The 27,367-nt window shown below is 53.4% G+C and overlaps 3 protein-coding genes across 5 annotated transcripts in view; 2 read left to right on the forward strand and 1 right to left on the reverse strand.

The window, feature by feature from the left end:
• The first annotated feature begins 529 nt into the window (after positions 1–529).
• VPS37D (VPS37D subunit of ESCRT-I) lies at positions 530–4,789 on the forward strand. The gene is made up of 4 exons (XM_023218612.2): positions 530–789; positions 2,096–2,267; positions 2,693–2,775; positions 3,692–4,789. The coding sequence occupies exons 1-4, from the start codon at positions 652–654 to the stop codon at positions 4,052–4,054; spliced, it is 756 nt and encodes a 251-aa protein (XP_023074380.1). The 5' UTR covers positions 530–651; the 3' UTR covers positions 4,055–4,789.
• An 8,373-nt stretch (positions 4,790–13,162) lies between these two features.
• DNAJC30 (DnaJ heat shock protein family (Hsp40) member C30) lies at positions 13,163–15,651 on the reverse strand. Its single transcript, XM_023218688.2, has one exon. The coding sequence runs from the start codon at positions 15,623–15,625 to the stop codon at positions 14,945–14,947; it is 681 nt and encodes a 226-aa protein (XP_023074456.1). The 5' UTR covers positions 15,626–15,651; the 3' UTR covers positions 13,163–14,944.
• An 89-nt stretch (positions 15,652–15,740) lies between these two features.
• Positions 15,741–27,367, forward strand: part of BUD23 (BUD23 rRNA methyltransferase and ribosome maturation factor) — a 14,399-nt gene continuing 2,772 nt past the window's right edge. The window contains exons 1-11 of one of the 3 annotated variants that reach the window (XM_023218687.2): positions 15,821–15,867; positions 15,966–16,003; positions 17,485–17,579; positions 18,473–18,568; positions 18,655–18,737; positions 18,833–18,929; positions 22,405–22,501; positions 24,131–24,181; positions 24,853–24,938; positions 25,144–25,189; positions 25,511–25,569. In XM_023218687.2, coding sequence (XP_023074455.1) covers positions 18,480–18,568; positions 18,655–18,737; positions 18,833–18,929; positions 22,405–22,501; positions 24,131–24,181; positions 24,853–24,938; positions 25,144–25,189; positions 25,511–25,569 — 608 coding nt within the window. In that variant the 5' untranslated portion in view covers positions 15,821–15,867; positions 15,966–16,003; positions 17,485–17,579; positions 18,473–18,479. Of the gene's footprint in view, positions 15,868–15,965; positions 16,101–17,484; positions 17,580–18,472; positions 18,569–18,654; positions 18,738–18,832; positions 18,930–22,404; positions 22,502–24,130; positions 24,182–24,852; positions 24,939–25,143; positions 25,190–25,510; positions 25,570–27,367 lie in introns of all 3 variants that reach the window. The other 2 variants (XM_023218686.3, XM_023218685.2) reach the window with 2 other exon arrangements.

Raw genomic sequence — 27,367 nt, forward strand, 5'->3', positions numbered from 1 at the left:
GAGACGGGGATCTTGTTATGTTGCCAGGCTGGTCTCAAACTCCTGGCCTCAAGCGACCCTCCCTTCTCGGTCTCCCAAATCGCTGGATTTACAGGAGAGAGCCACCGCGCCCAGCCAGCAGTCAGCGCTCACCATCAAAAACCCCACTTTACAGAAGAGAAAACTGAGGCTTGGGGAGGGCTGCAAGGCAGGAGCTCCTGGCGCCCGGCCAAAGTCAGAAAATTGTTGTTGCCATCGGAGGGGAAAATGTGCATGGGCTCTGCAAATTGTATCCGTCCGGGGTGGGAGAGTCCGTGCCTGGGGGCGTGGTGAGCCAGGGCCAGGTGCTGGGGCGCAGAGTAGGGCGGCTCAGATTCCGGGAGGGGCGGGGAGATCCGGCTGCCGGGAGATCCTGGGGTGCGGGAAGCGCGGCCCAGCGTGGCGCGGCCGGGGCGGGGAGGGGTGCGGCCCGCCCCCTCCCTGCCCCACCCCCAGCCCCGGCGCCGCGGCTCCTTTAAGAGCGGGCGGGGCGCCCCCTGGCGGCGGAGCGGCGCGTGCGACCGGAGCCGGAGCGGATCCCGGAGCCGGAGCGGAGCGGAGCGGAGCGGAGCCGGGGCGGAGCGGGCCGAGCGGGCCGAGCCAGCAGCCGAGCTGGGGGCGCGGGCGGGCGGCATGTACCGGGCCCGGGCGGCGCGGGCGGGGCCGGAGCCCGGCAGCCCGGGGCGCTTTGGGATCCTCAGCACCGGGCAGCTCCGGGACCTGCTTCAGGATGAGCCCAAGCTGGACCGGATCGTGCGGCTCAGCAGGAAGGTAGCGCGGGGGGCGCGGGCGGGGGTCGCGGGGGACGGGCAGCGGCCTGCGGGACCTGCCGCCCGAGCGAAGGGCCGCGCGGGCCGGGCCACGGGGCCGCCCGTGGGCGCGGAGCCTGGCACGTACGAGTGGGCCCCGCGGAGCCACCCCCCGGGGGAGGGGGCGCTTGGAGCTGGCCTGGGGCGGGTGGGGCGCCGGGGACCGGGGGGGGCACCTGTGCACCCCCGGGATGGCCACGAGGCGTGTCCTACAGCGGATGCTCCGGGGAGGTGTGTTCCGGGGAGCTGTGTTGTGGGGGGCCCTGGCTCGCACACCCACGTTCTGTAAGGGCCAGAAAGAGGAGGCGCCTTCCACTGGGAGAACTAGGGGCCTGTTTGATATCTGGAGGGGCTGTTGGGGGGTCTACGCATTCTGGGGGCGCAAGAGGGGGCTTTGTGCCTGGTGCTGGGGAGGGGTGGTGGAAGCTGCCGTGTGTATTGCATAGGCCACCGTAAGAGAAAGTTGTATATTTCACGGGAGATAGGCCCGGGCTGGTTGTCTGTGGGGGCAGAAAGGGAAAGTGTGTGTTGAAAGCAGGCGGGCGAGGAGGGGCTTGTGCATCCCACAGGGGACAGATGGAGGGGAGTGCGTTCTCCAGGGGCAGGGAGGGGAGGCTGGGCCCTGCTAGAGACAAGGAAAAAGCTTTCTCCAGGGCCAGGGGCTGCTGTAAGCCCGGAGCAGGGAGGAAAAGGGGGTGTGTATTCCTTGGGGTGTGAGGATTCCACTGGAGGCAGAGGAGGGGGTGGGAAGGGAAGAGAGGGTGACCCGAGGGGTGCTGTGAGGGGACGGGGTGCAGACACCCCTCTGGAGAGGATGAGCGGGGGGTGGCAGTGTTTTCGGTGCAAACACCTGAGGAGGAAGCAGACAAAGGCCTGGAGTAAGAGGGAAGCTGTCCATGCATGGAAAATGGGGCAGAGGAGGGAGGGGCACTCCTCCGGGACCTGGGCAGACATATTAATTGAAAAATTAAAAATTAACTAACATTTGTAGAGGCCTTTATAGTTTTCCTCACTTACGTCTTGCAACAACCCCGTAAGGTGGATGTTTTTAACTCGATTTGTAAAAGAGGAAACTGAGGCCAGAGAGGGAGCTCAGGGCAGAGCCAGGTCTGGTCCTGGCCTGTCGCCGTCCCTTCACCTGTTGGGTTTGCCACCCTGAAGGCTGGGGCCTGACAGGTGCCTTTGGCCTGGCCCGCAGGCACGGTCACCCAGTAGGGTGGACGGGGCAGATCCCCTGAGCGGGCCTCTTAGCTCCTCTCTGCCCGCAGTTCCAGGGCCTGCAGCTGGAGCGTGAGGCCTGCCTGGCCTCCAACTACGCACTGGCCAAGGAGAACCTGGCCTTGCGGCCCCGCCTGGAGATGGGCCGAGCTGCCCTGGCCATCAAATACCAGGAGCTTCGCGAGGTGGCCGAGAACTGCGCCGACAAGCTGCAACGACTGGGTAAGGGCATGTCTGGGAGAACCGCCTGGGGCTGGTGGGGGCAGCTGGCCATCCGGTGGGTTGGCCTTGGGAAGTGCCAGGCTCTGATGGATGGGACTTGAGCAGACCTGCTCCTAGCCTCCTGGGCAATAGAGTTGAGGAAGTGAGAAGAAATGGGGAGTGTTGGGTGGGAGAGAGGGGACCCAATACTCGGGGTCCCCCTGAGGTGCTGTGGGGGACAAAGCCTGCCCTGTCTCTTTTGCACTAGGACGAGGGGCAGAACCTTGGTAGGAGCCGTAGCCACAAAGCGGTCACATGGGCACGGTACAGATGAGGAAACTGAGGCTCTAGACCAGAGGAAAGGGGAATATAGAAACACATGGGGTCAACGGGAGAGTGCAAGCTCGGGGCCCTGACCTGTCACTCTGTCCCTCTGTGGCCCTCAGAGGAGAGCATGCATCGTTGGAGTCCCCACTGCGCGCTGGGCTGGCTGCAGGCTGAGCTAGAAGAGGCGGAGCAGGAGGCAGAGGTGAGGGGAGGGGTGGCTGGGGCTGGGGGCCAAGAGGAGTTCTATTCTCCACCACCCCCGGGCTCATTCTTACACCTTAGGCTGGGGAGCCCCTCCTCTGGGAAGCCCACCCTGAATGCCTGGCCCATAGGAGAGCCTAGCATTGCTGTCCGCCAGTACTGGATAGCCAGCAGGGCTCACTTTCCTACCTGTGAATTATTTTTCGGGCTCCCCTGTGACTGGGTCAGGGCAGCGTGGATCTGGGGCTGCAGAGGAGCTGGGGCAGACTTTGTGCTGGGATGGGAGTGCAGCGCTCAGTGAGCTGAAGGTGGCAGGCCCCCAAAGGACATGTTAAGTGTATACTTCACATGTGTCCCTGCCTCTGCTCCTGCCTCATTGCTGACCCAGGTTTGGTGATGGCATCCTTATTTTTGAAGTTAGGGCTGGGCGCGGTGGCTCACGCCTGTAATCCCAGCACTTTGGAAGACTGAGGTAGGTGGATCACCTAAAGTCAGGAGTTCAAGACCAGCTTGAGCAACATGGCAAAATCCCGTCTCTACTAAAAATACAACAAAAATTAGCCGGGCGTAGTGGTGCATGCCTGTCATCTCAGCTACTTGGGAGGCTGAGGCAGGAGAATGGCTTGAACCCGGGAGGCGGAGGTTACAGTGAGCCTTGATCACACCACTGCACTCTGGCCTGGGCCACAGTGAGACTGTCTCAGAAAAAAAAAAAAAAAAAAAGGTAGTTAGGAGGACATTTGTCTGCAGTTCACTCAGCAAGTGGTCAGAGGCAGGCCCAGGCTAGAAAGCAGGTGCCCTGTCCCCCAGCTGAGGGATGATCTCCATGGGGAGGGCCTCAGGGTGGGAAGGAGTGAGGACCAGTCTCCAGTCTGTGGTCGTGCCCCTCCCAAGCCCTCCCTTCCCTCCCGGCCCAGGAGCAGATGGAGCAGCTGCTGCTGGGGGAGCAAAGCCTGGAGGCCTTCCTGCCTGCCTTCCAGCGTGGCCGCGCCCTGGCCCACCTGAGGCGGACACAGGCGGAGAAGCTGCAGGAGCTGCTGCGGCGTCGGGAGCGCTCTGCCCAGCCAGGCCCCACCTCGGCTGCTGATCCCCCCAAATCCTTCCCGGCTGCAGCTGTCCTGCCCACTGGGGCCGCCCGGGGGCCACCAGCAGTACCCCGGAGCCTGCCCCCCTTGGACTCCCGCCCAGTACCCCCATTGAAGGGCTCCCCCGGGTGCCCCCTCGGCCCGGCCCCTCTGCTGAGCCCTCGGCCCTCGCAGCCAGAGCCCCCCCACCGGTAGGATCCAGGGTGTGGCCCCCCAGTCGGGGGGCCTAGACAAACTTGATGCGTGGCTCCTCCTCCTCCCCCACTGCCTGGGTGGGGGGAGGGGCAGGCCCCTCCCCCTGGCCTCAGGCAGGCCCTGGCCCTGGAGGCTGAGCTGGGGAGGAGGGCCCCCTGGAAGAGGCCAGAGAGGGGGCTGGGGGTGGGTGGGCAGGGCTTTATGCCTCTGGCGCTGAAGACACCCTGCCTTTTTTGTTTCCCTGCCCCGGGGCCTCCAGGGTGATGGACCAGCCCCATGAAAGAACTTGACTCACCTACGGGGGGCCTGGGAAGATGCCTGGGTCCCCCAGGGGCCTTGCCAAGGGGACCTGTCGCACCCCACCACTCCACTGGGCTCGCACAACGCCAAGGCTGCCAGGAGTGTTTTACATCATGTCCTAAGCCTACCTTTCCCCCAAATTCTGGGGCCCACGGCCTAGAAGCCAAGTGGTCAGGCCTTGGCTGTGGGGACAGGGACACCGTGGCCCTGGGGCTACTACGTGTCCGCACATGCTCCAGACCCTGGGGCAAGGTAGGCCAGGGGCTTCTGACCTGCACAGGTGAGAGTGGGCCATCCCCAGGAGAGACCATTCTGTATTTTTCTGTCCCTGTCTCCTTAGAATGGAAGCTTTTTGAGGGCAGGTCCTTGTCTTTGTACGTTCTGTCCCCAGCCCCGCCTCTTAGGGGCCGTCAATAAATGTGATGATGAGGATGACGATGCTGCCAGACTCCTCTCTGCTGTCGCAGCCTCCACAGCTCAGCTCCTGTGCTTCCACTTCCTACTTTTGAGATGCTCTCCCCTCCTTTCTGTCCATGCCAAGCCCAGCTGTCCAGGTCCAACACCGCCGCTGCCTCTTCCATGAAGCCTTCTCTGATACCAACCCGCGAGAGCCTTTCCTAAGTCTTAACTTCCCAGCACTTCCGGTCAGAAGCACTCACTGCTCCATCTTGGTTCTCCAATTGCCTCTCTTGTATGCACCTTCTTTCCCCGGGTTGCCCATAAGCCCAATCAGGATGGTACCTGGTCTTCTCTGGCCTGCGAAATGACGGTTCCCATGGAGTGATGGAGGGCGTTTTGCAGGACTGATAGCATCTGTCCTCAGCCAGGGGGAACGCTAGGTGCCAGTTTGGATGATGAGTGTGGGACAAGGAGATGGGATATACCCCGAGTCAGCTTAGGTCAAGTCCAATGAGATGCAGTTTGGCAGGGAGGTGTGGAAGCTCTTGCAAACAAAAGGGGACAGTCACAGTGCTGTGTGAAGCCTACAAAGCTAATATGGTCTCGGTCCATGTTAATAAGGACGTAACTATCTGGAAAGAGGGAGGTGTTGGGGTCTCTTTTCACTTAAGTTTTTTACTGGAAGAGGAGCCCCGCCCCCCACCCGCCCCAAATGGCACCTTTGGAGAAATAAGGATGGAAAAGAACAGTCAGTGAGGTACAGTTGAGGGATCTATTTGAAGTGTGTGTGTGTGTGTGTGTGTGTGATGTTGAGCCTTTGAATCTCTAAAGAGTTGGGTCACCTAGAACCAGAGGTCAAAGCCAAGACCTTGTAATCGCCCGCCTCGGCCAAAGTGCTGGGATTGCAGACGTGAGCCACCGCGCCCAGCCCGAGGCTCTTAAATTAGGGATGAGGCCAGGAGCAGTGGCTCATGTCTGTAATCACAGCACTTTGGGAGACCAAGGGGAGTGGATCACCTGAAGTCAGTAGTTGAAGACCAGCCTGGCCAACATGGCGAAAACTCATCTTTACCAAAAATAGAAAAATTAGCCAGGCATGGTGGTAGGGACTTGCAATCCCAGCTACTCAGGAGGCTGAGGCAGGAGAATTGCTTGAACCCGGGAGGCAGAGGTTGCAGGGGGTTGAGATCACGCCACTGCACTCCAGCCTGGGCGACAAAAGTGAAACTCCGTCCCCCGCCAAAAAAAATGTTAGGGGTGCTCTTTGAGATGGATGGTCCTCATCCCTGATGACATGGGGGCTGCAACTGCTTGCTGGGCCTTTTAGAGATGTCGGCTGTCGCTAGAGGGATTGGCCTGTGGGGGCTTTAGAACCTCAGGCCTAGACAGAGTGGCCCGCTAGTATGGGCACAGTTCAAGCACTGGGAGTACCCACTTCAGAACCTCCATCCCACTTTGGTCTTGGTTCTACTCTCTTCACTGCTGGCACTTCCGCTGCTGGAGGCCAAGGGACACCAGAACTGCTGAGTTCCTGCTGAGATGACTGAAGACTGAGCAGCCTTGGAAGACCTCTCCCCCGTGCTCTCCTCAGCACAGTCTGGGGCAGGCTGGGCCCCTTTTGCCCTGGCTTCCCGTTCCTGGTGCAAGCTTCCAGGGTGCAAAGCAGTCTATTCCCATGAAAAAGTACCCTTGCCCCATTTTTCTGAAAATGCACGGGCCTCTGCTGTTTTTTCGTTTTTGTTTTTGAGATGGAGTTTTGCTCTTGTTGCCCAGGCTGGAGTGCAATGGAGTGATCTCAGCTCACCGCAATCTCCACCTCCCAGATTCAAGCCATTCTCTTGCCTTAGCCTCCCAAGGAGCTGGGATTACAGACATGTGTCACCAAGCCCGGCTAATTTTGTATTTTTAGTAGAGACGGGGTTTCTCCACATTGGTCAGGCTGGTCTCGAACTCCTGACCTCAGGTGATCCGCCTGCCTTGGCCTCCCAAAGTGCTGGAATTACAGGCGTGAGCCACCGTGCCCGGACTTTTTTTTTTTTTTTTTTTTTTTGTGGCTCTCCTTCATGATGGACGTGGGGTAGAGTTTGCAACTGAAAGGGAAAAAGGGGCAAAGGTTGGGCAGGTCTGAGCCTTTCTCCACTATCATGAATTGGGGAACAGCCTTTAGGAGGCGGCAGCTACCAGGTTGAGCCTCCCATCCCCAGGGCAGATAAGAAGCAGAGAAAGTTGAGACATGGACAAGAGAGGGACCAGGAAGAAGTGTTACCATGGGAACCAGATGGGGTCCTTCAGAAGGCCTCCTACACACCTCGTCTTGCACAGAGCTGATTCTGCTTTAGAGGGGCAGGCAGTGAGACCCCTCTATGTTCAGCTTCAGCCTGAAAATGATCGCAGGCAGGTGAGGATGGACACTACCAGAGTGGAGTGGGCCCAGTTCTGGGTGGCCATGGAAAGGCTTCCAGTTGGATGGTTTGAAAAATCATCAACCCCTTTTGCTTGAAGGTACATGGAATGTTCTGGAAGGTTCTGGAAAGTGTAGCACTCTGTGCCCTTCCTTTTGCCTAAAATCTTCTGGAACTTGCTGCTTCCAGATTCTGGGGGTCCCAGGAATGTCCCTGGCTGTGATCTTCTGTGAGAGAGAACAAACTTGAGGGTCTGCATCGGGGGGTTCATGAGAAAGGTACCTATTAGATACCATCTTGCTTTTCCAAAACAAAAACAAAGAAGTCTCCAAATAAAACTCCCACCCCTTTTAATACAAACAGAGCTCCCTGTTGCTCAGGAAAGTCTATTATGTATACCTCCTTGTTTGGGAATCACTAGCTTCTGCATTTTTCTAACCTTCCCCCTCTTGGTTTCCAAATACGAAACATAGTAACATTAAATGTGCTTTTCCTTTTTCTAACCAATCAAGGCTCACTGAGCTAAGCAGGCTCCAACCAGTGTGAGCTCAAACCTTCACCACTGAATCATGTAGTCCCTGCAAAGCCATGGCTAAGAGCTTGCCCCTGACCTCCAAGGCTAGAGAATCGAATGGTTTCTAAGAGACCTAGCTGGACTTGCTGCAGGTTTATCTCAGTATATACAAGGATTTTACACAAAAAACGGAACTGGTGTTACTGTACCAAAGGGCCTCTGGTCGTGTCTAAGCCTATCATTGCTGTAGACCTCTCCAGAGATTCTCCTTGTCCCACAATGAAAATAAGATTTCACTCAACCTCCCTGTATGAAGTGCAGGCTCTTTGCAGCAACATATGATATAGGAATTTGCAAACTCAAATGCCTACAGGGGCCAGGAAGGTAACACAGAGGTGTAAAGCAGTCCCTTTCCAGGAAGAAACACTCCTGCCCCTATTCTGAAAAATGTATGGTCCCCTCTTTACTTTTTTGCTTTCCCTCTTGATGGACGTAGGGTACAGAAATGTTTTTCTGCTATGGGAAAAACGGTGCAAGTGTGTAGATAAAAGGCCTTTTACACTTCACCCTTGTTGGTAGAAGTGCAGCAAACTGGGGCGTGATGTCTCATCTAAACGGACAAAATTTGTTGTCTTTCTTTTGAGACAGGGTCTTACTCCATCACCTAGGCTGGAGTGCAGTGATGTGATCACAACTGACTTGCAATCTCAACCTCCCAGGCTCAAGCCATCCTCCCACCTCAGCTTCCCAAGTAGCAGGGTCTACAGGTGAGCGCCACCATGCCTGGCTAATTTTTGTATTTTTTGTAGAGATGGGGTTTTGCCATGCTGCCCGGGCTGGTCCTGAACTCCTGGGCTCAAGGGATCCGCCCACCTTGGCCTCCCAAAGTGCTGGGATTTACAGGCATGAGCCACTGTGCCTGGCCCAAAAGGGGAAATGCTACTGAGCTTCCCCCACAGTGCTAAAGCAGCTATGTGAACTGAATGGTGGCAGATTTTCTCATTTTTTGAGAGATTAGGAATCTGTTTTTATGGGGGCGTTGGCTCATGCCTATAATCCCAGCAGTTTCGGAGGCCGAGGAGGGTGGATCACTTGAGGTCAGGAGTTCGAGACCAACCTGGCCAACATGGCGAAACCCTACTAAAAATACAAAAATTAACCAGGCGTAGTGGCACGTGCCTGTAGTCCCAGCTACTTGAGAGGTTGAGGCAGGAGAATCATTTGAACCCAGGAGGTGGACCTTGCAGTGAGCTGAGATTGCACCACTGCACTCCAGCTTGGGCAACAGTGAGACTCCCCCTCAAAAAAAAAAACAAGAAAAGAAAAAAGAAATCTGTTCTTATGTCCAAGTTTTGAATGTTGGGTAAAGTTGTTTTAGGACACTGTGCCAGCCAAATACTGTCTGCAAAGTAGCTGTGGCCTGTGAACCCCAAATCCCAGTCTGCCCTTCGTACTCTAACAGGCCTTTCCCACCATTTTTTTTTCTGAGATGGAGTCTCACTCTGTCACCCAGGCTGGAGTGCAGTGTCATGATCTTGGCTCACTGCAGCCTCTGCCTCCTGGGTTCAAGCTATCCTCCCACCTTGGCCTCCTGAGTAGCATACACCATCATGGGTGTGTGCCACCATGCCTGGCTAATTTTTTTTTTTGAGATGGAGTCTCGCTCTGTCACCAGGCTGGCGTGCGGTGGTGCAATCTTGGCTCACTGCAACCTCCATTTCCCGGGTTCAAAAGATTCTCCTGCCTCAGCCTCCTGAGTAGCTGGGACTACAGGTACGCACCACCACCTTGCCCGCACCACCACGCCCAGTTAATGTTTTGTATTTTTAGTAGAGATTACTGGCGTGAGCCACTGCGTCCAGCCAATGTTTTAAATCTTTTTTTTTTTTTTTTTTGAGACAGAGTCTCGCTCTGTCGTGGCCCAGGCTGGAGCACAGTGGCCGGATCTCAGCTCACTGCAAGCTCCACCTCCCGGGTTTATGCCATTCTCCTGCCTCAGCCTCCCAAGTAGCTGGGACTACAGGCGCCCACCACCTTGCCCGGCTAGTTTTTTGTATTTTTTTTAGTAGAGACGGGGTTTCACCATGTTAGCCAGGATGGTCTCGATCTCTTGACCTTGTGATCTGCCCGTCTTGGCCTCCCAAAGTGCTGGAATTACAGGCTAGAGCCACCGCGCCTGGCCTTAAATTTTTTTTTTAGATGGAATCTTGCTCTGTCGCCCAGGCTGGAGTGCAGTGGCGCGATCTCGGCTCACTATGACCTCCTCCTCCCAGGTTCAAGTGATTCTCCCGCCTCAGCCTCCCGAGTAGCTGGGATTACAGGCACCCGCCGTCATGCTCGGCTAATTTTTATATTTTTGTAGAGATGGGGGTTTCACCATATTGGCCACACTGGTCTTGAACTCCTGACCTCAAGTGATCTGCCCACCTCGGCCTCCTAAAGTTTTGGGATTACAGACGTGAGCCACCGCACCCAGCCATTTTTTTGTGTGTTTATAGTAGAAACAGGGTTTCACCATGTTGGCCAAGCTGGTCTTGAACTCCTGACCTCAAGTGATCTGCCTGCCTTGGCCTCCCAACGTGCTGGGATTACAGGCAAGAGCCACTGTGCCAGACCCTGAAATACCTTCTTTTGTCTAAAGTGGCAGTCCCCTCTCAGGGCTAAGGATGTGAATGTTGAAGGGACAAAGGCAGGATGTGAGAGTCAACCCACCACCACAAGACTACTGACAGGACCCTAGCCTTAAGAGGCACTGGTGAGGTGGCTAGATCCATAGTGCGGCTGTGACCTCAGGACAGATGGTGAGAGATGAGCTCGCTGCATGCATTGAGCATGTCTGGCATACGCAAGGTCTTGAGATCCAGGCTCAGTTCTCACCATGGTTTGCACACATTAACAGAGGGATACTCAGCTGCTTTGCACAAAACCACGATGGCTGCAAGCTGGACCTGAGAGCCGAGCTGCTGAGGGAAGGCAAGGTGGGTGTTCTCCCATGATTTTGTTTTTTTTTTGAGGTGGAGTTTCGCTCTTGTTGCCCAGGCTGGAGTACAATGGCGCGATCTTGGCTCGCCGCAACTTCTGCTTCCCAGGTTCAAGTGATTCTCCTGCCTCAGACTCCCGAGTAGCTGGGATTACAGGCATGCGCCACCATGCCCGGGTAATTCTGTATTTTTTTAAAGTAGAGACGGGGGTTTCTCCATGTTAGTCAGGCTGGTCTCGAACTCCTGACCTCAGGTGATCTGCCCGCCTCGGCCTCCCAAAGTGCTGGGATTACATAGGTCAGCCACTAAGCCTGGCCTGTTTTTCTTTTTAGAGATGGGGTCTTGCTGTATTGCCCAGGCTGGAGTGCAGTAGCTATTCATAGACGAGATCTTTACACACTACAGTCTTGGACTCCTGGACTCAAGCGATCCTCCTGCCTCAGCCTCCCAAGTAACTGGGACCACAGGTGCACACCATTGTGCCTGGCTTTCCCTCATGATCTTCCCTTTGGACAGGTGGCAGTGTGTGACTTCATCACGGTGCTGAGGAACTGAGAGGAGGCAAAGGCCAGGACAGGGCCAGCTTTTCTAGTGCACTGAATTTGAGTGTGAACTGAGGTAGCACCACCACTTACCAGCCGTCCCTCTCTCGGCCTGTTTGCACGGGGTCTGGTGACCTTCCAGGAAGCCCAACGGTTTGAAACACAGACCTCTTCCATTTCCAAAAAAGCGAGTGCTGGTGGCCACTCCAAGTCAATCGTGATCCAGTAGGACAGCTCTGTGGCCTAAGGTAAGCTACTCCCAATCAACTTGGCTCGTAAAGAAGTGCACTCAATGAATGAAATGCCGGAACCTCAGAAGGAAGAGGGAAAAACCCTACTTCCTCGACACTGGGATCTGTAAAGGGCCATCTCACCCAGCAATAAATAAAGGGCAACAGAGGAGAAAGAACAGTTTGGCTCAGAAGAAATAAGGTCCCAGTCAAGCCCAAAGACGACACCACAACTGCCTAGACATGTGTGCCTTTGGTTCCTGAATTGTGGCCTGCCTCCCCATTTAGGAACCATGCCTGCTGCTCACTCGGCCTCGTGCTATACTTGTACCCCCTCCCCACAGCACTGAGCACAGCCTGGGCCAGGCTGGGCCCCTTTACCCTACTCTCGCATCCTAGGTCCAAACTTCTAGGGAGTTTTGCTTGTTTGTGAAAAACAAAGAAAAAGGACTAAGGCTGGGCATGTCTGAGCCATCCTCCACAACCAGGAATTATGGAATAGCCCCTAGAAAGCAGGGGCTAAGGTCATGGCCGAGTTCAGCCTCTGCTTGCCAGGTAGCAGCAGAGAAAGACTGAAGCCAATCCGAGTGGGTGGGGGAGAAACGTGACCATGGAAACCTTTTGGGGGTCCTTCAAAAAGCCTCCCACACATTTCCCTTTCCATGAAGAGCAGAGGCTTAGCTTCAGGGCAGGCAGGGAGTGGGGCTCCTCAGAGGTTAGCTCTGGCCACAAAACCCTGAGGCGTGAAGGGATGGACGTTATGGCCTGGGCCTTGTTCTGGACCAGGGCGAGAGGCTTAGGGTTGGATGATGGTTTTTATGCAATACTTTGCTTAGAGTTTCACGGAATGTCCCAGAAGTTTACCTTAGTCTGGACCCAACCCCGGTCTGAACCTTCTGGACCTTTCTATGTACCCTAGGTTCTGGGGCTCACAGGGAACGTTCTTGGCTGGGATCCTGACTGAGAAAACAAACTTCAGAAGTCGAGCTCAAGGAGCCCATGCTATGAGACCACTAGTGCTTTACAAACCCACATCAAAACAAGGCCACCTGTTTCACTAGAACAACAAGCCCTTGCCCCACTGTTTCCGTTGTGCCTGCTTCATTGGTTGAGAAGCACTAGTTTCAGAACATTTTGCTAAACTCCACCTCGTGCAGTTTGTTTTTCCAGAAAAAAAAGTCTCTGTCCTGTTTTCCAAATATGAAACATAGTAACAATAAATGGTCTTTTAAAAAGTACATGTCCCCTCCCCCCAAGTCCAGGCTCACTGAGCCAAACAGTTCTTAAGGAGATTGGGCTCAAATCTTTTTTTTTTTGAGATAGGGTCTGGCTTTGTCGCCCAGGCTGGAATGCAGTGGCAGGATCGCAGTTCACTGCAACCACGGCCTCCCAGGCTCAAGCCACCCTCCCACTTTAGCCTCCTGAGCAGCTGGGACTACAGGCACTTGCCACACCCGGCTAATTTTCATGATTTTTGTAGAGGTGGGGTTTTGCCATGTTGCCCAGGCTGGTCTCCCAACTCCTGAGGTCAAGAGATCCACCCGCCTCGGCCTCCCAAAGTGTTGTGCCAGGCCCTAGATCTTCACTATTGCATCATATGGTCGCTGCAAAGCCCTGACTAGGAGCATACCCCAACCTCCAAGGCAAGAGACATTCGATGAATGGTTTTCCTTTTTTTTTTTTTTTTCCTTTTCCGGATAGAGATTGACACAATGATGGAATGGTTTTCAAGAGGCCAAGTAGGACCAGCTGTGGGTTTATCCCATTTTATCTGAGGATTTTACACAATACATTGAGTGCAGGAATTGCATGCAATTATTGCACTTAGTAATATACCAAACCACTCCTAGCTTTGTTTAGACCCTAGACTTGGGCCCTCATCCTTCTCATAGACCTCTTGCGAGGATTTTCCCCTTTTACAGATTGACACTCAGTCCGGTGCATAAACACTTGAGCACCTACAATCTCACAGCCAACTCACTGCCAACATCCAGTGACTCACAGTTAAGAGAGCTACAGCAGCAGCTCTGACCAAAGTGATGACCAACTACTTAACATGAGTTAGAAACAGAGTGGAAAAAAACAACACACCTTTAGCCAGCTCTGCGTTAACAACCAAGTCTCCACCTTAAACACCAAGCCCCCGTCCCTCAGTAGTCCTGTGTACTCCCAAAGCCCCAAAGTTTACCGCAGCCTCAAGCAGCCTCATCTAAAAAATTTTAAAAAGGGCCTGTGATAAGCATTGCAGGTTAAACAGGAACAGGGGACTCAAGCGCGGAGTTTGTCACTCTGTTTCTGGGAAGGGAGGGGCTGCACAGTGTGCAATGGGGCTGGCTGGTAAAGGGAGGACCAGGTGACAGCCACACTGTCCCAAGGATGAACCTGGCCCTGCTAGCATCATGCTGTAATCCCTATGGATTAGAACTATGGCTAATAGGCTGGGCGTGGTGGCGCATGCCTGCAATCCCAGCACTTTGGGAGGCCGGGCGGGTAGACAGCCTGAGGTCAGCAGTTCCAGACCAGTCTGGCCAAGATAGTGAAACCCATATCTACTAAAAATAACAAAAAACTAACCAGGTGTGGTGGCAGGAGCCTGTAATCCCAGCTACACAGTCAGGAGGCTGAGGCAGGACAATCGCTTGAACCTGGGAGGTGGAGGTTGCAGTGAGCTAAGATCGCACCACTTCACTCTAGCCTAGGCAACAGAGCACAAGACTCCACCTCAGAAACAAAACAAAACAAAACAAAAAACCCAAAACTATGGTAATAAAGCATGACAGACCTTAAGATGCCAAATGATTTTCTCCTCTGCTGTCATTCCCACAGATTAAATTTAAATTCTCCAAATCACACATTAAATACGGGCACAGGAACACTCATTCCTTATGCTCAGTGACTTTGTTTTCTCACTCCCACAAGCTATCAACAGAAGGGGGAGTGCCCCAGGGGCCTGACCTTAGCTGGAGGAATGGCAGGCTCTCCACTGATCCCATTCTTACCCTGGACCAGGTCTCACCTGCGGCTTGGGGAACTCACAGAAAGACAAGTTTCGTATAACCCCGAACCTTTTCTTTTGGCAGCCAACAATTGGTCACATTGCACATTTCAAGGTTACAGAGGAGGCCCACCGTACACACGCGGGGCAGGAGCAGATAAATCTTGCTCGGGGCTTTACAATAAAGCTACAGCGACTGTCCAGAAGTTGACTACATCTGGAAGCAGGAAGACAAACTCTGGAAGAAGTACCCTAGAGACTCCAGGAACCCCTTAACTCCTGAGCTTTCGGGACTCTTCAGCGTGGGGCCTTTTTCTTAGACGTCGAGAGACCTCCTTTTCTGGACCATAGTGGAGGGATGTGCAGGTCATCGGCTAAGCTGGGGGGGGTCGGGGAGGGCAGGGGGAGTACAGTTCCTTCGGATCCCAGCAGAGGTTAGACTATCAATGGCCAAGGGTTCAGAGGCAGGAAAAATGGCCGTTTTTGGGGGGTTGGCTGGGGACATTCCCCTTCCCTCATCTCTCCGATTAAATATAAAAGCCGATGATGATGAAGATTGAGAAGACGAGGAAAATGGCAGCCGTGTCTCGGGTCTCCTCCCAGCGGAGGCCTTTCAGGGACGCATGCTCCTGCCTTTTGCGAAGGGCCTCCCGCCGGGCCCTCAGGCGCCGTTCCCGCTCCAGTTGTTCCCCGTAGTGGGCCTGGTAGAAGGCGTCAAAGTTGAACATCGTGCGATTGGCGCCGGGGGCGGTCCGAGAACCGGCGTAGGTCCGAGAGGTGGGCGGCGGGGGACGCGGCGAGCCGGGGTCGGGTGCGGGCGTCCTGGAGGGCCGGACGCCGGGTCCGCGCAGGTCCTCGTCGCTGAGGAGGCCGCGATCATACTTACGACGGAGGGTGGCACTGCCTAGCACCACGTAGGCCTGGGAGATGCGCGTGAAGCGCTCGGCAGCCTCCGCGCTCCCAGAGTTGCGGTCCGGGTGGTAGAGAAAGCACTGACGGTAGTAAGCCGCCTTGATTTGGGCCTGCGTGGCTGTGGAGGGGACGCCGAGCAGATCATAGAGCGCCGTGCGCGAGTACCAGCAGTCGCCCTGAGAATAAGTCCTCGCTCCCAGGCCCAGGCCGGGTGTAGAATTTAGTGGAAAGCCACCGGCCTGCAGCAACCTCCACGGTAACAGCCGCGACCACCATCCCCTGCGCATGGCTGCCATCTTGAATTGATTAGGCGGGCGGTGCAAGAGAAACTGGCCAATGAGAGGCGCCGGTTGGTCGCCCTGTAGCCAATCACGTAAGGGGGCGGGCGAGGAGGGGTGGAGCATGCGTATTACCAAGCGGTCGCCGGGCTGATGACATAAAAGCGGGTTCCGGGAAACGCCACTCGCAGGCGTGCTGCTGAGGCGTGAGGATGGCGTCCCGCGGCCGGCGTCCGGAGCACGGTGGACCACCGGAGCTGGTAAGTTCCAGGACCTGCGGACACCCCTCTCCCCACTTCTGCGGCCACCGCGTGTGAATTTCTCCTCTACCTGCCATTTCTTTTTCTTTTTTTCGCAGTTTTATGATGAGAATGAAGCCCGGAAATACGTTCGCAAGTGAGGGGAGCCCGAGTACTGCGCGGTGTCCGGGGGTCGGGAAGCGGCAAGTTGTCCCGGTTGCTGGCGTTGCCCGGAAAGCCCGCAGAATTTGGGGGTGCGGGGAGGGAAGGACCCGGATGGGTGTCTTTTCTGTCTCTGGTAAATCAACTTTGCCGACCTCTCTGGGCCTCGGTATCTCAGCGTTGAGATGGGGTGATCGCGCTTGCTTTTCCGTGGGTGGTTTTTAAAGTCGAGTGTGACAACTTGTAAGCATGTGGTAAAAGAGGCGCTGGGCGGTGGGTACGGGCGAGGGGTCAGTCTTGGTGGGGGGAAGGAAGTAATTAATGGCCGTAGGATGCTTATCGTGGCGCCTTGTTTGCCAATAAATCTCAACGACAGCCGTTGGTGTGTTGTCTGAATTTCATAGAGGGTGGTTTGTATGAACTAGAGTTGTGGCCAGGTGGGAGTAGCTCACGCCTGTAATCTCAGCAGTCCCAGCGCTTTGGGAGGCTGAGGCGGGAGGATCGCTTGAGCTTGAGAGTTCGAGACCAGCCTGGGCAACGTAGCGAGCCCCCGTCTCCCCCCAAAAATAAAAAAATTAGCCGGGCGTGGTGGTTCCACTCGGCCTCTCCAGTAGCTGGGACCACAGGCGCGCGCCACCGCGTGTGGCGTATTTTTTAAATTTTTTGTAGCGACAGGGTTTCGCCGTGTTGCCCAAGGTGGTCCAATCCCAGGGCTCAAGTGATCCTCCCGCCTTCGTCTCCCTAACTGTTGGGATTGCAGGCGTGAGCCACCGCACCTCGTCTCTTAAAAAAAAAAAAAAAAAAAAAAAAACTGGGGGCGGAGGCGGGCGCGGTGGCACACGCCTGTAATCCCAACACTTTGAGAGGCCGAGGCGAGCGGATCACCTGAGGTCATGAGTTCGAGACCATCCTGGCCAACATGGCGAAACCCCAGCTCTACTAAAAATACAAAATTAGTCGGGCGCGATGGCGGGCTTCTGTAATCCCAGCTAGTCAGGAGGCTGAGGCAGGAGAATTCGCTTGAACCTGGGACGGGGAGGTTGCAGTGAGCCGACATCACGGCACTGCACTCCAGCCTGGGCGACAGAGAAAGACTTTGTCTCAAAAAAAAAAAAAGGTATTTTGTGGTTTTTCCATGCTTTCTCACTGAGAGACTAGCCCTATTTAAGTAAATGGCTGGAGTGTGGTGGCTCACGCCAGTAATCCCAGCCCTTTGGGAGGCCGAGGCAGATGGATGACCTGAGGTAGGGAATTCCGAGACCAACCTGGCCAAGGTGGTGAAATCCCGTCTCTACTGAAAATACAAAAATTAGCTGGCCTGTGGGAGGCTGAGGCAGGAGAATGGTTTGAACTTGAGAGGCAGAGGTTGCAGTGAGCTGCGATCGCACCACTGCACTCCAGCCTTGGCGACAGAGTGAGACCCTGATTCAGTCAATCAGTAAATAAATAGCTATTGGATACCATTTCTTTTTTTAGGGACAGGGTCTGTCTGTTGCCCAGGCAGGAGTACCATGGCATGATTCCTGCCGACTGCAGCCTCAAGCCATCCTCCCCAGCAACCGGAACTAGAGGTACTCGCCACCACGCCGGCTGAAATAGCTTAATATTTTTGTGTGAGTGTGCGACAGGGTCTCATTCTGTCGCCCAGGCTGAAGTGCTGCAGTGGCTGCAACCTCGCCTCCCGGGTAGTTGGGAACTACAGGCGCGCCACTTCACGCCGGGCTAGTTTGTGTGATTTTTTTTGTGTAGAGGGGGTTTTGCTGTGTTGCCCAAGGATCTGGTAAGTTGCTCACGGGATCCATCCGCCCTGACCTGCCAAAGTACTGGGATTCTAGGCGTGAGCCACCAGGCCCGGTACTTACTGCTGACTTTTTATGTCGATTATATGTTGAAGTGGTATTTTGAACATACTGGGTTAAAGAAAATACGTTATCAAATATATGGGGTTAAAAATATGACTCCAGTTTCTTTCACCTGTTTAAGTTTCTTTTTGACTGGCTATTGGGAGGCCATACGTGGCTCGTGTTGTGTTTCTCACAGACTGTGCTTCTGTAGGTTTTTGTGCATTATTGATCTTTCTGGATGAGAGAAACTATGGAGAATAATTCTTGCAGAAAATGTTTTCAACAAATGTTAGAGCAGCCCAGCCTAATAGAGTTGCAGATCCCAATGGTTGTTTATTATTAGGAAAGTGATTTGCCTTTTACACATCTGCTTGGCAGCTGGTACAATGATAATTTGTTACCACCAAATAACATGGTCCTGAATTACATGGAATTTTGGGGTCACTTTTAAATAGTTGAATTTGTTGATCCCAATTTAGAAGGTGTCAGAAAGGAGTACCTTGGGATGATGGATCCTTTTTTTTTTTTTAACTTGGCTTTTGTTTTTTTTGTTTTTGGTCTGGGGGAGGTATTCACCCAGAACTCCTTTACCATGTCCACTTGTGTTTCTGCCTTCCCAGCTCACGGATGATTGATATCCAGACCAGGATGGCTGGGCGAGCATTGGAGCTTCTTTATCTGCCAGAGAATAAGCCCTGTTACCTGCTGGATATTGGGTGAGATTCTGGGGCCTGGTTCAGATTGTCTAAGGTGGTGAAGTACCTTTGCAAACTGACCCTGAGTCTATGATCGTGTCTTCCAGCTGTGGCACTGGGCTGAGTGGAAGTTATCTCTCAGATGAAGGGCACTATTGGGTGGGCCTGGATATCAGCCCTGCCATGCTGGGTAAGTATGTCCTGTTTGGCACCAGGGTGGATTACCCTGATGGATGTGGAGAAGCCACAGGTATTGTCTCTCTGACTGCCTTTTCTCTAACGTAGATGAGGCTGTGGACCGAGAGATAGAGGGAGACCTACTGCTGGGGGATATGGGCCAGGGCATCCCATTCAAGCCGGGCACATTTGACGGTTGCATCAGGTGAGGGTCTTTACTTCCTGCTTTTATTTATTTAGAGACAGGGTCTCACTCTGTCACTTAGGCTCTAGTGCAGTGTCTGTGATTACGGCTCATACTGCAGCCTCCACCTCCTGGGTTCAGGTGATCTGCCCCTGAGTAGCTGGGACTACAGGCCTATGCCACCATACCTAGCTAATTTTTTTTTTTTTCTATTGAGACAGAATCTTGCTCTGTCACCAGGCTGGAGTGCAGTGGTGCGATCTGGGCTCACTGCAACCTCTGCCTCCCAGGCTCAAGTGATTCTCCTGTCTCAGCCTCCCAAGTAGCTGGGATTACAGGAGCGTGCCACCACACCCAGCTAATTTTCGTATTTTTAGTGGAGACAGGGTTTCACCATGTTGGCTGGGATGGTTTCAATCTCCTGACATTGTGATTCACCCGCCTCAGCCTCTCAAAGTGCTGGGATTACAGGTGTGAGCCACCGCAGTCAGCTTACCTTTTTTTTGTGTTTGTTGTAGAGATGGGTTTTTGCCATGTTGCCCAGGTGATCCACCCACCTGGGCCTCCCAAAATGCTGGAAATTATAGGTGTGAGCCACCCCAGCCACTTCCTGCTTTTAGTCCTGCGGGCCAGTACTTCCCAAACCTGACTGTGCAGCAGTCACGCAGATATTTACAAATACACATCCCATGGCATTTTCAGATTTACAAGGTTAGAACAAGGCCTAAGAATGTATTTTTTTGGATTCTAAAACTTTTCAGTCTGGCCAACACAGTGAAACCCAGTCTCTACTAAAAAGCCAGGCACGGTGGTGGGCACCTGTAGTCCCAGCTAGCTACTCAGGAGGCTGAGGCAGGAGAATTGCTTGAACCTGGGAGGCAGAGGTTGCAGTGAGTCAAGACCACGCCACTGCACTTCCAGCCTGGGCGACAGAGCAAGACTTCATCTCAAAAGTATAACTTGTCTACTATTGTGATTATTTTGCATTGCCGGGTTCAGGCACCACTGGTACGGATTCTATGTTGGCTTTGTGTGTCTGGTGGAGGAGGGGAGGTGGCCTTTTAGCCTCAAGTGGCCATTTAGCAGACATCTTGTGGGCCCCAACAGCCATCTTTATTTGCCAACGAATAACTGGTGGAGAGCGGCGGGGCTTGCTCTAATCTCTTCAGCGCTCCAGAGCCCTTTCTCTGTAATCAGGGTCAGATTAAACATCCCCGTAGCACTTTGATAACAGATCTTAGAGCGTTAAAATTAAGTTTTCCTTAGGCTGCTGCGATCAGTTCTGTTTAGTTTTTGGTGCAGTGTGAGAGTGAAGGTAAGAAACTAGGGGAGGAAGTTACAAATCATTACTTGCAGGGGAGACCTCCTTTGGTTACCCTAGGTTGAGTGGTGGGGATGTGAAGTGGGGAGCCAGGTGAGAGGTAAAAATTTGGATTAGAAGGTTTTCTTTTTACATCTTGGAACAAGACCCAGAGGGGTTGGGGAATAATTTCAAGGGTAGCAGATGCTTTTTGGTAATGGTCAGGTGAGGTGTTTTAAGCTGAAAAGCCGAAGGCCAGCAGTATGGTCTGTATGTTTCGGAAGGAGGGAGTGGTCAGTTTTGTTTGTTTTGGGGGAGAGGTGAGGTAGTATAGCACACTTTTTTTTTTTTGGAGATGGAGTCTCACTCTGTTGCCCAGGCTGGAGTGCAATGGCACGATCTCAGCTCACTGCAACCTCCGCCTCCCGGGTTCAAGCAGTTCTCCTGCCTCAGCCTCCCAAGTAGCTGGGATTACAGGTGCTCACCACTATGCTCGGCTGATTTTGTATTTTCGTGGAGACGGGGTTTCACCGTGTTGGCCAGGCTGGTACTGAACTCCTGACTTCGTGATCCGCCCGCCTCAGCCTCCCAGAGTGCTGGGATTACAGGTGTGAGCCACCGCGCACGGCCCAGACTTTCTTTTGTAAACATTTGCTACATGTAAGACATACAAGTTGCTGTGGAGTACGGGGAAATGAAACAGTCTCTGCGTTTAAGACTCTCCACAGTTTTTTAGGTGCTTTAGGACTTGGACCAGGCAACTGAATATAAGGCCATGAGTGGTGTGTGTTCTAGAGAGTCGTGGGGCTGCCACAGCACAGGAAAGCCTTGGGTGGAGGGGCTGCGCCTTGAAGGCTGGGAGGAATTTGGATAGTCAAGGAGAGGGTTTCCGAGTGAGGGAACAGTGGGCAGAGGCACTGACACTAGTGGGAAAGGGGCCTGAGATGAGAGTGATGAATGAGAGATTCCACAGAATATGGCGTTGTGTGTGGTTGGTTCCTAGAAGGCACTTAAGTGTGTCCTAAGAAGTTTGGGCTTGATGGAGTAGATGATAGGGAGTTGGCAGGTGACGGGATCAGATGTGTGTTTAAGGAAGGTGATTTTCAGATGGAAGAGGAGAAGGAGTTAGGTGGAAGCATTTGAGCTGGTAGCGCTGAGCATTGGTGGGGGGACGTGAAAGTTTGGAGCGACTGTGGGAGTGGAGGTAGGGCTCTGCATGTGTGTGTATAGCAGAGGGAGGGGAAGGGCAGGAAGGAAGACATAGTGACTGCTTGAGGGTTTTTTTAGTTTATTTTTTGAGATGGAGGCTTGCTCTGTTGCCCAGGCTGGAGTGCAGTGGGCAATCTCAGCTTATTGCAAACTCCGCCTCCTGGGTTCAAGTGATTCTTCTGCCTCAGCCTCCTGAGTAGCTGAGATTACAGGCACATGCCACCACACCGAGCTAATTTTTGTATTTTTAGTAGCAACGGGGTTTCACCATATTGGTCTGGCTGGCCTCAAACTCCTGACTTCAGGTGATCCACCTGCCTCAGTCTCCCAAAATACTGGGATTACAGGTGTGAGCCACCGTGCTCGGTTGCTTGAGGTTTTAAATCTGGGGGTTGTGAAAACACTTAACAGGTAGAGTGGAAGGGAGTGATTTAAGAGGAAGGGTGATGGGGTGGCTGTGTATGTGTGAATAGTCTAAAGCCTGTTTCCTTGGATTGGAGGAAGGGAACAAGGAGGGGTGTGTGGGCAGACAGTCTTGACACAGAGAAATTTTCAACTTGGGATACGGATGGAAACAAGGTTGAGGAAAGGTTTCTGGGACTGACTGAGGGACGTGAATGCTGTCCTTCTGTATGTCTTATTTTTCCATTGTTGTAGAATCATGACCTGCAGTGGACCTGCACTTTTTTCTTTGTCTTTAAATTTTTAAACTTTAAAATACTTTTGAGTAGAGATGGGGTCTTGCTATGTTGTCCAGGTTGGTTTTGAACTCTTGGCCTCAGGCAATTTTGTCTTGGCCTCAGAAAATGCTGGGATTACAGGGCGTGAGCCACTGTACGTGGCCTGAACCTGCACTTTCTAAGAAGGGAAGCTGTGGGAGGAGGGGTTTCTCTTGGAGATCCAAGACGGATGATGTTGAGAAGCTTGAAGCGGTGGGGGGAGCAATGTGGATTGCTCCCTTGCCTGACTAGGTCCGTTCCTTTTTAGCATTTCTGCTGTGCAGTGGCTGTGTAATGCTAACAAGAAGTCTGAAAACCCTGCCAAGCGCCTGTACTGCTTTTTTGCTTCTCTTTTTTCTGTTCTCGTGAGTATAAGGTTTTCTCCCCATCTGGGTTAGCTGCCTGTCCCTCCGTAGCCCTGCAGGTAGAGTGAGGAAATTGAGGTGTCCCATGATGGGAACGCTACTCATATGGGACCGCATGGGATGGCAGGACCTTACTGTGGTTGCTTCTGTCCAGGTTTCTCAGCCTAAAGAAGTTCAAGCTCAGTGGACTGATATATGCTAATCAAACCCAGAAGTCACTGATGGCAAAATCGGAGACCAATTTATTAACTTGTAATAGGGTCTACTTCTGTTGATTGGTATTCCTATGTCTGTTACTCTGAGTTGTAGTCAGAAGTTGGTTTGGGGATCAGAAGTTGGTTTGGGGGCATGGACTGAGCAGAGTGAGGACAAGAGATGTCGTGTTGAGACCATCCAGAGGGGTACCTTCCAAAGTGCCCACATGCTTCTGACTCCTCACTTCTCCCTCCACCTAATGCTGATCCTTTTCCTCGGATGGGGAACAGGATAGTTATTTATCGCAGAGAGAGCCGATAGTAGCTTTATCTTGCCTTTTTAACTTACGATGTTAATTTCAGTTGTTCACTAGGATTAGGTGATAGTCTGAGATTTTAAGTCCTAAAAATGAGTTCTTTTTAAATCTTACTTGTTTTTTGAGACAGATTTTTGCTCTGTTGCCTGGGATGGAGTGCAATGGTGTGATCCACTGCGCCCTCAAAATCTTGGTCTCAGCTTCTCAAGTAGCTTGGGCAACAGGCACACACCACCATGCCAGGCTAATTTTTTACTTTCTTTTTTTTTAGAGATGGTGTCTAGCTATGTTGCCCAGGCTGGTGTTAAACTCCTGGCTTCAAGCAGTCCTCCTGCATCAGCCTCCCAAAGTGATGGAATTGTAGGTGTAAGCCACTGTGCCAGCTTAAAAATGAGTCCGTTTTGAAGGATCCGATTGGTTTTTGCCTCCTTAGCCTGGTCCAGCCCACCCTTAGTTTTCCTGGGGTGGACTGCTCCTGCCGACGGCTGGCTGCTGGTCTTTCCTGGGGTGGACTCCTGCGGATCTGGCCGCTGGTCTTTCGTGGGGTGGACCGCCCCTGCCGATCTGGCCGCTGGTCTTTCCTGGGGTGGACTCCTCCTGCCGATCTGGCCACTGGTCTTTTCTGGGGTGGACTGCTCCTGCCAATCTGGCCGCTGGTCTTGTGTGTCACATGAGTTTTCCTCCTGGCGTACTGGGTTAATATTGTAGTCCCAAGGGCCTTTATGTTTCCCCTTCTCCCTGCTGGAAGGCTCTTCCCCTCTACCTTTAAACAGCCAGCTCCTCACTCCATTCAAATCTCTGCTCAAGTGTCCATCTGAAATAGACCTTTTTGGAACCGAAAGTAAACTGAACTGAAAGGAAACTCTGTCACTTTGTCCAATTCCTCTTTCTGGAACAAAGAAAAAATTGCTACTGTGAATGAGTTGCCTCCCCTACTAAAATGTGAGCTCCTAAGTTCAGGGTGATCTCTTTTGTTCATGACTATCCCCAGCCCTAACAGCAGTGCCTCATCCATAATGGAAACTCAGGAAATACTCGGTGAATGAAGGAAGGGAGGGTGTCCAGGCCCTAAGCTGATGCGGTCATTTGTAAGACAGTGATGTTCCTGTTTCTCTCAGGTCCGGGGATCCCGAGCTGTCCTGCAGCTATACCCTGAGAGCTCAGAGCAGGTGAGTCCCTTGGCTACTGGGTGTGCAAGGGAGCGGGGGGACTCAACAGGTAAGCTGTCCTGGGGAAGCGACAAAAAACTTGATGAAGATTGGCGGGAAAAGGAGAAAACACGCCCCCTAGTGTGGCCCCTGCTGTCACATTTGATGACCTGATATCCTAAGGGGGTGGCATTTGCGGAGGTGGGGTGGGATGCCTTCTCTTGGCAGATGACATGGTATTATAGATAAGGTGATACGACTGATTTCCATAACCAAATAAGTGAATGCCATTTAGGAAGGGGGAGAGGGCACCGACAGTTGTCTGTTGTGTGATGTATAATTAAGGAATGGCGGAGCAGGATGCAGATGTTGAAAGATAAGTGAAGAGCTGTCCCTGACTAATAACATGAATGAGTCTGGCTTCCAATTGTGGCCATTTCCTTCCTAAACTTGAGTGGAGAGCTGGGTCCCTGCACTGGAAAGTGAGAATGAGAGGAGTTGCTTTGTTCTCTAATTCTCCTGAGCAAGGTGTGGGCCATGCCTGCACTTTTCTCTACGTGGCTTACAGCGACCTTAAGTTCTCCCAGGCAGGATTCGTCCTGGGGCAGACTGGTTTCTGAAGGAGGGGAGGGAGGTAAAGCTGTCTGCTCCTCTCGCCTCCGCTGCCTGACCCACTGCCTTTCTTTCTTCAGTTGGAGCTGATCACAACCCAAGCCACAAAGGCGGGCTTCTCCGGTGGCATGGTGGTGGACTACCCTAACAGTGCCAAAGCAAAGAAGTGAGCGCTGGGGGCTGGTGTGCTGCCTGGGCTGCAGGAGGGAGGGTAGTGGCATAGCCCTTTCAGGCCACTCAGTGGTGCAGAGGAGTGCTGGGGTGTGGGTCACCAGGGTCCAGGCAGGCGGGGTGGGGAGATGGGGTGGTGAGAACTTGTCTCCCTATGGGGTTTCTCCACGCAGTCCTCACGTTGCACTTTCTCCTTTCAGATTCTACCTCTGCTTGTTTTCTGGGCCTTCGACCTTTATACCAGAGGTGAGGGACACTGGGTTTGCCAGCAGGCCTGTGTCTTGACTTCCAGGCAGTGGGGCTCAGCCTGTAGAGCCTGCTGGGAGAACACTGGTGGGGAAGCAGGGCCCAGCCCCAGAGTGCAGAGCCTGGAGTGCTCACGTCCTCTGGAATCCGGAGGCAGAGACCTCTACTCTTCAGGTCCCAGAAAGGCATGTCGGTTCCTTCTCGTGGGACTGGACCTTGTCCCTGTTGGAAGGGCTCCGGCCTGGGTGCCCGGGCTTCTGGAGTGGGGCAGATGGGTTGAGAACTCTTCAAGGTGACCTAAGTGCACTTTGGTTCCTGCAGGGGCTGAGTGAAAATCAGGATGAAGATGAACCCAGGGAGTCTGTGTTCACCAATAAGAGGTAAAGCAACTGCTGAACCCTACCCCGGCTGCAGCAGAGGCTGCCATATTTGTTAGACATGGACTTCTCTCCACCCTCACCCAAGCCTCTCAGGTCACATGCAGCAGGGACACCAAGGTGGTGGTAGAAACATCAGGCCCCGTTTGGACTGTGCCTGTTTGGGGCTAGGAGTTTGGGGTCCTGGATGTCTGCGGGCAGCCATGCAGCTTGGAGCTCCCTTTGTGAGCCCACACGTACCCCTTCCTCTTGCCACACCTGGCAGGCTGTCTTCTTCCTTCCTGATGCTGCCCTCCACCTGCATCCGGGACCCTCTCCCTTGGGTGTCGTGGCTCCCCATTCCCTCCTGCATGCTCATCTTGACTCTCCTGGGTGACTCCGGTCAGCACACAGGCATGCTGCACAAGTTCTCCTTTTCTAGAAAAGTTCATGCCTTAATTAACCCCATAACAACTGCTAACTACCCCATTGATCTGCTTGCCTTCATAGCAGGACTCAGACCTGCCTCTTTCTTCTTCCCTCCTGCCATTCGCTCATTCCACTTCTCAGGCTGACAATTATGTCTTACCAAAAATCGTTCTTGTCCAGGCCACCACCAGTTTTCCGTCAAGCCACGTCTGGTCACTTCCGACCTTTTTTCTTGTCCTGCCTGCTCAGTAGGGGTCGGAGGCAGCAGCGTGCTCCCTCCTTGACACTTCCTTCACTTGGCCTTCCACCCACTGTCGTGGTTTCCTCAGCCTTCCTGGCTGCTCCTCAGTCCACTGCTGCTTCCTCCTCGAGTCCTGGGCCCAGCCTGGATTGGATCCCTTCTCTATCTGTGGTGTGTAAATGCCAGCCAGAAGTTCCTGACTCCTAAATGCGTATCTTCATTCTCTGCCACCTGGGGTTTCCCAGTGCCTCCTCAGTGTCCACGCCTGGACTTTACATGGGTATCTCAAACAGAACAGCTCTTGGTTTTCATCCCCTAAGCGTTCTTTTTTTTCTTTCTTTCTTTTTTTTTGAGACAGGGTCTTGCTCTCTTACCCAGGCTAGGGTGCAGTGGTGGAATCTTAGCCCACTGCAGCCTCAAACTCCTGGGCTCAAATGATCCTCCTGCCTCCACCTCCCAGGTAGCTGAGACTACAAGTGCATGCCACCATGCCTGGTTAATTTTTAAAGTTTTTGGTAGAGATGGGGTCTTGCCGTGTTGTTCAGGCTAGTCTTGAACTTCTGGCCTCAAGCGAGCCCCCTGTCTCAGCCTCCCAAAGTTCTGGTATGACTGACGTGAGCATGTGAGCCACCATGCCTGGCTATCCTCCTTTTTTTTTTTTTTTTTTGACGTGAAGTATCACTCTGTCATCCGGGCTGGAGTGCTGTGGCTCGATCTCAACTCACTGCAACCTCCGCCTCCCAGGTTCAAGCAATTCTCCTGCCTCAGCCTCCCAAGTAGCTGGGATTGCAGACGCCCGCCATTAACGCCCAGCTACTTTTTTGTATTTTTGGTAGAGAGGGGGTTTCGCCATGTTGGCCAGGCTGCTCTTGAACTCCTGACCTCGTGATTTGCCTTGGCCTCCCAAAGTGCTGGGATTATAGGCGTGAACCACTGTGCCCAGCCTCATCCTCCATTCTTTTTTTTTTTTTTGAGACAGAGTCTCACTCTGTCACCCAGCCTGGAGTGCAGTGGCCGGATCCCAGCTCACTGCAAGCTCTGCCTCCCGGGTTTACGCCATTCTCCTGCCTCAGCCTCCCGAGTAGCTGGGACTACAGGCGCCGCCACCTCGTCCGGCTAGTTTTTTTTTTTTTTTTTTTTTTTTTTTTTTTT

The sequence above is a fragment of the Piliocolobus tephrosceles genome, chromosome 8 (genome assembly GCF_002776525.5).
Source record: "Piliocolobus tephrosceles isolate RC106 chromosome 8, ASM277652v3, whole genome shotgun sequence".
Classification (NCBI taxonomy): domain Eukaryota; kingdom Metazoa; phylum Chordata; class Mammalia; order Primates; family Cercopithecidae; genus Piliocolobus; species Piliocolobus tephrosceles.